At 40.1% G+C, this 8951-nt stretch overlaps 1 protein-coding gene across 2 annotated transcripts in view; it reads left to right on the top strand.

Annotated features, from left to right (window-relative positions):
* The window catches only part of LOC125286282 (b(0,+)-type amino acid transporter 1-like), a 23433-nt gene extending 15168 nt beyond the window's left edge, over positions 1 to 8265 (top strand). Inside the window, exons 10-13 of one of the 2 annotated variants that reach the window (XM_048231218.1) lie at positions 6066 to 6162; positions 6549 to 6698; positions 7764 to 7938; positions 8099 to 8265. In XM_048231218.1, the coding sequence (XP_048087175.1) occupies positions 6066 to 6162; positions 6549 to 6698; positions 7764 to 7938; positions 8099 to 8160 (484 nt within the window). In that variant the 3' untranslated portion in view covers positions 8161 to 8265. The remainder of the gene's footprint in view (positions 1 to 6065; positions 6163 to 6548; positions 6699 to 7763; positions 7939 to 8098) is intronic. The other variant, XM_048231220.1, reaches the window with a different exon arrangement.
* Positions 8266 to 8951: the final 686 nt, after the last annotated feature.

The following is an 8951-nucleotide window of genomic DNA, read 5'->3' as shown; positions in this document are numbered from 1 at the left end:
AAAGTTAGGCTTTTTTTTCGGCAATCTGCAAAAAATGTTCTTAGCAATAGCTTTTTTTACTATGTGTTCCTATAGGTGTCTAGTAACACCTCCCAATTTATCCATGGCCAAATCCTCGGGGAAACACCTGGAGAGCCCATCAAGTTTGGGGTGCCCAAAGGGACTGGGCGAAAAATAATGAAAACATTTTGTTGACCAATATTAGCTTTTGAGATGTCTAACTAGGGGTTTTTAGAATCTATCCCAGCCATTAGTTTTGAGTAAAAATGACTCCAAGTCCATAAAAAATCCATAACAAGTGGTTTTATTGAACAATTACAAAACAAAACTTTCTTTAAAATTAAAATTTTAGAGAGAGAGATAGATAGATAGAGAAAAGAGTGTCCAACGTTGAGGGTGGACAGCGAGCAACATGTAAAACTCATGAGGACAACATAACTAGTGTCAAGCCTTAGAAACTACCTCCGACTACAGGAGGTGCAGCATAGCACTCTCTGCGGGCATATCTCCAGACCAGAGATTGGCTACTGCTACAAAATCCATCACTAGATGTCTTTGAGTGTGGATAGAAACAAGGAGAACATGATTATGCACCAGTCACACCAGATCCCATTGCACCAGACTACCTTCTGAAGTTTGTCAGCTGCAACTGTGCAGGCGTCTGTGACACTCTCAGGTGCTGCTGTAAAAAGCAAGGAGTCAAGTGTATTTCTGCTGGTTGGAACTGTCATGGTAACTCTTGCCAGAACATCAACTAGCCAGAAGATAACAGGAGTGAGGAAGTGCAGGGGAGTTGAGGGATAAGGTTTGTTAAATTTTAAACTGATTAAGAAAGTTTTGTTTTGTAATTGTTCAATAAAACCACTTGTTATGGATTTTTTATGGACTTGGAGTCATTTTTACTCAAAACTAATGGCTGGGATAGATTCAGCACCCCTAAAAACCCCTAGTTAGACATCTCAAAAGCTAATATTGGTCAACAAAATGTTTTCATTATTTTTCGCCCAGTCCCTCTGGGCACCCCAAACTTGATGGGCTCTCCAGGTGTTTCCCTGAGGATTTGGCCGTGGATAAATTGGGAGGTGTTACTAGACACCTATAGGAACACATAGTAAAAAAAGCTATTGGTAAGAATTTTTTTTGCAGATTGCCGAAACACTTATAATCACAAGCCCAAAGACAAACAAATTATCCTTTGTTCTCTTGAGAATACTGGTTTTGAATTTTTGATTGTAATGAGTTTACTAACTGGTAATACTACAGTATGTCCCAAGAGTCATGCTAATGAAGCAACTTCAATTGAGTGAGGGGTGAGGTGCACATGTGAGGTGTGTGTGAGTGTTAGGGAGTGAAGTGTGTGGATGACTATTTGGATGGGGAAGTGACTTGCTTTTACACTGTGTCATAATGTTTCCATTCATCATGTATATTTCAATAAAAAAACTAGAATGGCCAACTAGAATGGCAACACAGTAGGTCTACACACACCAATGAGCAGGGGTAGGAGTAACAGGGGAACTATCATGCCAATTACAATAATCCTTCCTGCTCTAAACTTATTGGCCTAAATAATACATTGTGTAGCCTATATCTGTCTGTGTGAGTAACATGCATGTGAAACTGCATGAATATTATGAATGGACTGTGTTTTATGGAGGCAATCTGTGGTGTGATTGACTCTAGCCCACTGATTGCCTTTGTGCGCTATTCCCCGCTCACCTGCTCCAGTAGGGACACCTGAGGCGAGGTGCTGCCCCCTCCGCCTTCTAACCTCTGTGTGTGAGCAGCAAGCACACACTCCCCACACAGTAACATATGATCGACTCGGTGTGCAAATGAGCGATAGAAAGCTGGTTGACGCAAATGAAAGCTAACAAATACTCCAATTTCTCTCCCAATTGAGCGCTCGTATCGCGCATGCCACCATAGTGATATCTGAATCTACTGCCACCATAGTGATATCTGAATCTACTGCACTCTTGAAGTGAATTTGAACCTTTCTGTTACTTCTGTCCAAGTAGCCTACAGATAGCCTACATGTTATGCAGTAGTTTGATAGTTTATGCAGGTTACTTCCATTGAATGGATAAACATGCCCGCCTACAATCCTACATTGAGCGTTTTAATGTTATCAAGGCCTTAATACCGGATGAATAAACATTTATCTACCTTCACATTTATTGCTTTTTTTTTTTACAAAACACAACGCTGATATGTGTATAAACATGAAATGTCATCAGTCATTGATGATGATTCTGTGATAGTTTCGGTTAGCTCCCGTGGAGCACATTAATGTTCAGGCTGCCTATATAACAAACCACATCACAGGATCAGAGGAACCACCACGAGATCAGAGGATCCACTTAGTCAGGCGGCAAACGGGAGCATGTTCAGTGATGATAATACCATTTGAGCCAACTTGACTAGATTCAACTGAAAAGACATGTTTAGGCCTATAACATTTTTTGGTAACACTTTATAATAACTTCACACAATTCATCATTTATTAAGCCTTCGTTACTTATTAGTTAATGGTTTGATCATCATTAGTAATTTCTAATTTATCATCAGTAAAGCATTTGTTCACACAGTTATAAATAGTTTGTTCATAGTAAATAAGCCTAAATCTAAAATATGTTTATACATTATTGTTAATACTTAATACATGATGCAATAATATGTTTTTGATTAAGTAACATTTTCATTATTTAACGGTTGTTACATACACATGCACTAATGATTAGTAAGGATGAGGATACATATTTTATAAACCACTTCCTAATACTATAATTCATAATTAACTCAGAAGTTACAAGCGGTTAGTTAATGATATTTTGCGAGCTCATCTAAAGTGAGGACGTTTTATGCCTTGCAACACATTTACAAATGAGTTATAAAGTTTACACTTGCATTTATTCATTTAGCCGACACTTTCATCCAAAGCGACTTACACATGTCAATGAAATTAAAGGGCAAGGCCACATTGGTGGATGCCGGGGTTTGAACCCCCAACTTTATGGGTTACTGCATGTTAACCCGGCTCCCTATCCACTACACTACCTCTGCCCGGTGGTATTATTACAGTAAATTCAAAAATATAATATAGATATGTGTGTTTCCTATGAACAAACCATTTTTAACTGTGTGTAAACATGATTTACAGATGAGAATTAATGTAGGAATAATGCTTTACAAACGAAGAATACAGCATTTAATAATAGTTTAAAGATGTTTAATAGCAGTGTGTAGTAGAAGAAACAGAAACTCTTGCATAATTGTGGGCATTTCTATCTGGGCCAAGGTAGTGTAGTGGATAAGGAGCTGGACCAGCATGCAGTAGCCTGAAAAGTTGGGGGTTCGATTCCTGGCTTTCACTGTTATGTCAATGTATACGTCGCTTGTCTGCTAAATGAATGAATGTGAATGTAATCTTTACAACTCATTTGAAAATGTGTTGCAAGGCATAGAAAGTCCTCACTTTAGATAAGCTCACAAAATATCATTAACTAACCACTTGTAACTCCTGAGTTAATCATGAATTATAGTATTAGAAAGTGGTTTATAAAATATGTATCCTTACCCTAACTAATCATTAGTGCATGTGTATGTAACAACTGTTAAATACTAGAAATATTACTTCATCAACAAAATATTATTGCAGAATTTATTAAGTATTAACAATAATTCATAAACATATTTTAGATATAGGCTTATTTACTATGAGCAAACCATTTATAACTGTGTGTACAAATACTTTATTTATGAGAATTAACATAGGAACAATGCTTTACAAATGATGAACAAAGCATTTTGTAATAGTTTGCAACTGGTTTATAAAAAAAAAAATGATTTCATTATAAGTGGTTGTTTCATTACTTATTAAGTATAAATCATGTACTTACAAACAAACCATTTATAATTGTGTGAACAAATGTTTTACTGATGATAAATTATGTATGAACAAGAAATTACTAATGATGAACAAACCATTAACTAATAAGTAACAAAGGCTTAATAAATGATGAATTGTGTGTAGTTATTATAAAGTGTTACCCATTTTTTGTCTGATTAATTTGCTGCCTAGTCTCTTTAGCTTTTAGTAACACTGAGGAACCATAAAGAACGAGGTCACAAAATAAAGGCAAACTTAAAAATCTTACAGATGCAATACAAGTACGAGTTAGCTGGCTCAACTTGCCCCAGCCCTGGTGGCACATCACAACCACCATTTTGAAAGAAAATGCCAAAGAAAAGGTAACCTTCATCATTTGGTTTAGCCCTCAGATCATAGTTTAAAAGGGAATCAATTGAGGTATAATGCATTTGAAGGTTTTCCCAAAGTCACCCTAACTCTGGACATGAATGAGCAGAAAATCATATTTTTACACATTTGTCATGTGCTGTATCTTTCCACATATTGTAAAGAATGGTCCCCTCTTCCTTAAAATGCGGTCACATCAGAAAATTTGTTTACGGTTTTCTAGAAAAAAAGGTTGGCTCATCTTACCCCATTCTCCCCTATACCCATGCCACAAGTCATCACAGCCAAAGGGGCAGGGACAGTCAAAAGTCCGAGTCAAGTCTCAAGTCATCAGCATGGAAGTCCAAGTCGAGTTGCAAGTCATTTCTAATTTTGTCAAGTTGAGTCTAAGGTCATCAAAATCATGACTCGAGTCTGACTCAAGTCCACACCTCTGGTGCTTAAACATTGCTATGTGTTATCTCCTCCAACCTTACCAACTGTGTGCACATTGCTATGTGCTATCCCCTCGAACCTTACCAACTGTGTGCTTAAACATTGCTATGTGCTATCCCCTCAAACCTCACCAACTGTGTGCGTAAACATTGCTATGCAGGGCTTGAAAACAGAATTATTTTTCAAACGTTCTGTTCCGACCGGTTCAGGTAGGCCTATGTTTAACGTTTTCGTTCTTGCATGCGTTCCGCCACCAACATATCGGTCCTGAACCGGTTCGGAACGCATAAAATATCGTTTCGTTCTTAAAGTTCCGGCAGTGTTTGGCGGGCCTATCAAGTCTATTTTTTGTGGACTTTACCTTAGAATAGACATACTCATTATTTCCCCTTGATTTAGCCTATACCGTAGCTATGCCCAAAAAATAATAAATCACAGAAGGCATCCAAAACATTCAGATGGGCTATCCATCCCATAGCCTACAGACTTACTGTAGGCCTAACCTATGCCTATAATTTCTTATCAAAAATATTTCTGGATCGTGCTAAACTCCTTACCTGGTTGTAGCCTAAGTTTTATCCATATGGAGATCTTCAAAGGCTTGGCTATAATTCCAACCCTGTTTATAAACGAACCTGTCTGTTGCTGACAAGGCCTATCTCAATTTTCCCGTTTAACTCTTCTACATAGAATAGGCCATAATTGCGCAAACATTTCAAATCCGACTTTAAAACGACAAAGGCGTGGACAGGCAAAATAGGCTATTACGCATAGGCTACAAACAATTTCCAAATCAGTTTCAGTAGCCTACGCTCACGAGCTGGCCTAAGATCGAAAGTGGCAGACGGATAGGTTACATTACAACAGCAAGACAAAATATACACATTTGGACCAAAGGTCCATTTATTCGCTTTTTTTTTTTTCAAACTGCAGAAATCAAATTATTAGGTTGTTCGCCTACAATCAAACAAGTAGAACACTTGCTTTTGTGAAATTTTCTAAAATATATAGAGAACGAAAAAAAAATGTTATTAACCGGTTTTGTGGATTTCAGAATAACGTTTCTGTTCCGGAACAGTTGAAGACCATTTTGTTTTAGTTTCCGTTTCCACTCCTTGTAAAATTCCGTAAAATTCCGTTCGTTTTCGGTTTTCGTTTTCGTTCCTTGAACCGGTTCGGAGCCCTGTGGCTATGTGCTATCTCCTCCAACCTTACCAACTGACTGTGTTGTTTTTGTTATCTTTTTTGTGGCTATATTGTATAGTTATATTTTATCTTATCTTATGCATTGCTATGTGAGTATATTTTGGTTTGATATTGGCATGTGTGTATATGTGTGTGTGTGTGTGTGTGTGTGTGTTGTTGACAGGCTGACGTATGTGGCTGGGCGGGAGGGCCACATGATAAAGATTCTGTCCTACATCAGTCTCAAATACTACACCCCAGCTCCTGCTCTCATTTTTAACGTGAGTCCTGTGTGTGTGTGTGTGTTTTTTCACAACTGAGTGTTTATTATTATATATCTAATGTGGGCTTGCTATCCATAGAGAAGTAGCCAGTAATCTGTAGTTTATCAGCACGATTGCCCCTGAAACATGCTGGTAGAAATGCTGTGTGAATATTTATTTGGAAAGGTGAGTGTTCAGGTAGGTAGGTGTTAGGTACTCTTGGTAGGTGTTAAGTATAATTGGTAGGCGTTAAGTATACTTGGTAGATATAATTCACATGTGTTTCAGAAATGTTTTCAGTGGAAAAGATGTAATGTCCTTTACTGACACAGACAAAGACATTTAGCTTCAGTGCTTGTGAACATACTGTGTGTGTGTGTGTGTGTGTGTGTGTCTGTCTGTAGGGCATTCTGGGCATCCTGTACATTCTCCCAGCGGATATCAACACTCTGATTAACTACTTCAGCTTCGCCCAGTGGGGCTTCTACGGACTCACAGCCCTCGCTCTCATAGTCATGAGGTTTACCAGGAAAAACCTGCACAGACCTGTCAAGGTAACACACACACACACACACACACACACACACACACGCACACACATGGCGCTCGCTCTCATAGTCTTGAGGTTTACCAGGAAAAACCTGCACAGACCTGTCAAGATAACACACACACACACACACACACACACATGGCGCTCGCTCTCATAGTCTTGAGGTTTACCAGGAAAAACCTGCACAGACCTGTCAAGATAACACACACACACACACACGGCGCTCGCTCTCATAGTCTTGAGGTTTACCAGGAAAAACCTGCACAGACCTGTCAAGATAACACACACACACACACACACACACGGTGCTCACTCTCATAGTCATGAGGTTTACCAGGAAAAACCTGCACAGACCTGTCAAGATAACACACACACACACACACACACACACACACACACACACACACACACGGCGCTCGCTCTCATAGTCTTGAGGTTTACCAGGAAAAACCTGCACAGACCTGTCAAGGTAACACACACACACACACACACATTTCTTCACCCCGTAGCACAATTTATGAACGTCCATAACTAACGGTGTAGCCTACATACAAACGCAGTTACGCTTCACCTCCCATCTCTTTATGGTAGACTCCCATTTTCTCCTTGACCCTCCCATGAATGCATATGCATGACACGGAAAAACGCAATTTGCCATTTTCAGCTCCCAGGTGCTGCACATACAGGTAACCCCACAGGTGCTGCACATACAGGTAACCCACAGTTGATGATGGCTCCCATACACAGCTGCGTGCGGTGCGTTGCTGGAGACCTATCCCGTCCACTTTACATGGGCTTACGTCATCAGTTGCCGAACTGAATTGTGGGTCCGTTGCGTCCAGTGCTCCCGTCGCTTGCGTTGAAAAGTTCAACGTTTGCTGCACAACAGACGGCACCAGCCAATCAAATTACGGTTATACTTCAAGTCATTTGCATAGCTACCATCGGGAACACCCACTGGCATGCGTTGACGGAATGCAACTGTGTGTGGGAGCCATGAGGGATTCTCCTGGATGTGGTACATCACACCTGTGTGTGTGTGTGTGTGTGTGTGTATGTGTGTGTGTAGGTCCCGGTGGTGATTGCGGTGTTGGTGGTGGTGGTGTCTGTGTACCTGGTGTTGGCCCCCATCATAGATAAGCCAGAGCTGGAGTATCTCTACTGCACAATCTTCATCTTCAGTGGCCTCATCTTCTACCTGCTCTTCGTCCACTACAAGTTCCAGTGGAGTCACACAATCATGCGTGGGTACCACACACATACACACACACACACACACACACATTCACCAGTCCTTTCTTTTCAGGCATCTCTCGCATTCATAATTACTCCACCAATCTCATCTAGCGTTATTTTTCTTCCAGCCAATCACGTGTAACCTCACTGCCATGTCTCCCCCTACAGGGCCAATCACCATGCACCTGCAGTTGTTGTTTGAGGTGGTTCCCCCAGAGAAGATGGAGTGAAGAGCAGCACAACACACACACACACACACATACAACAAGTACACGCATGCACGCACGCACACACACACACCACTAGGGTTGGGCACCGAAACACGGTTCTAATATGGCACCGGTGCCGACGCAAACGGTATTAACTGTATCGAATAACAACGTGGATTTCGGTGCCTCATTTCGGTGCTTAAATCGCGTTTAAAAAAAAAAATATATATATACGAGGCATCACTGCATGTCATGCGCCATCTCTAACGTTTTGCTCTGATAGCAACACATCCAGATACAGTTAGATAACACAAACACTGGATGTATAAGTCAAGTCAAGTGGACAGTGGACAGTGTTTGATAGCTTGCGTGAGCCCAAGTAGCTTAGGCCAGTGTTTCTCAAACTTATTCAGACAAAGGACCACTTAACCACTAAAAAAGAAACGCACGGACCAAATAGCTAAAAAAAAAAAAAAGAGAAGACCTACTTCAACAGTATATTAGCCTACACAATAGGCCTACTCACTGAACCACCTTGCTTATTGTCTTTGCACTTTGCTAATTGTGTCAGAGGATTTATATGATTTAAACTGTCATAGATAGTGTTGCAGAACTGTTTGGATTTACATACAAGTTGGTTCAATATTGCAAACAACTCATCTATATTATATATATATCCCCCGGACCCCGGAGAAACACTGGCTTAGGCTACTTTAAAGTGATATCACAAGCTTCTGTCAAAATCTAGCAGTGGGCCTAACTACACACAAGCAAAAGGCTATGAAACAACATCAGCAGTATACCTTACACAA

The sequence above is a fragment of the Alosa alosa genome, chromosome 21, assembly GCF_017589495.1.
Source record: "Alosa alosa isolate M-15738 ecotype Scorff River chromosome 21, AALO_Geno_1.1, whole genome shotgun sequence".
Taxonomy (NCBI): domain Eukaryota; kingdom Metazoa; phylum Chordata; class Actinopteri; order Clupeiformes; family Clupeidae; genus Alosa; species Alosa alosa.
This window is presented reverse-complemented; position numbering and strand designations above follow the sequence as displayed.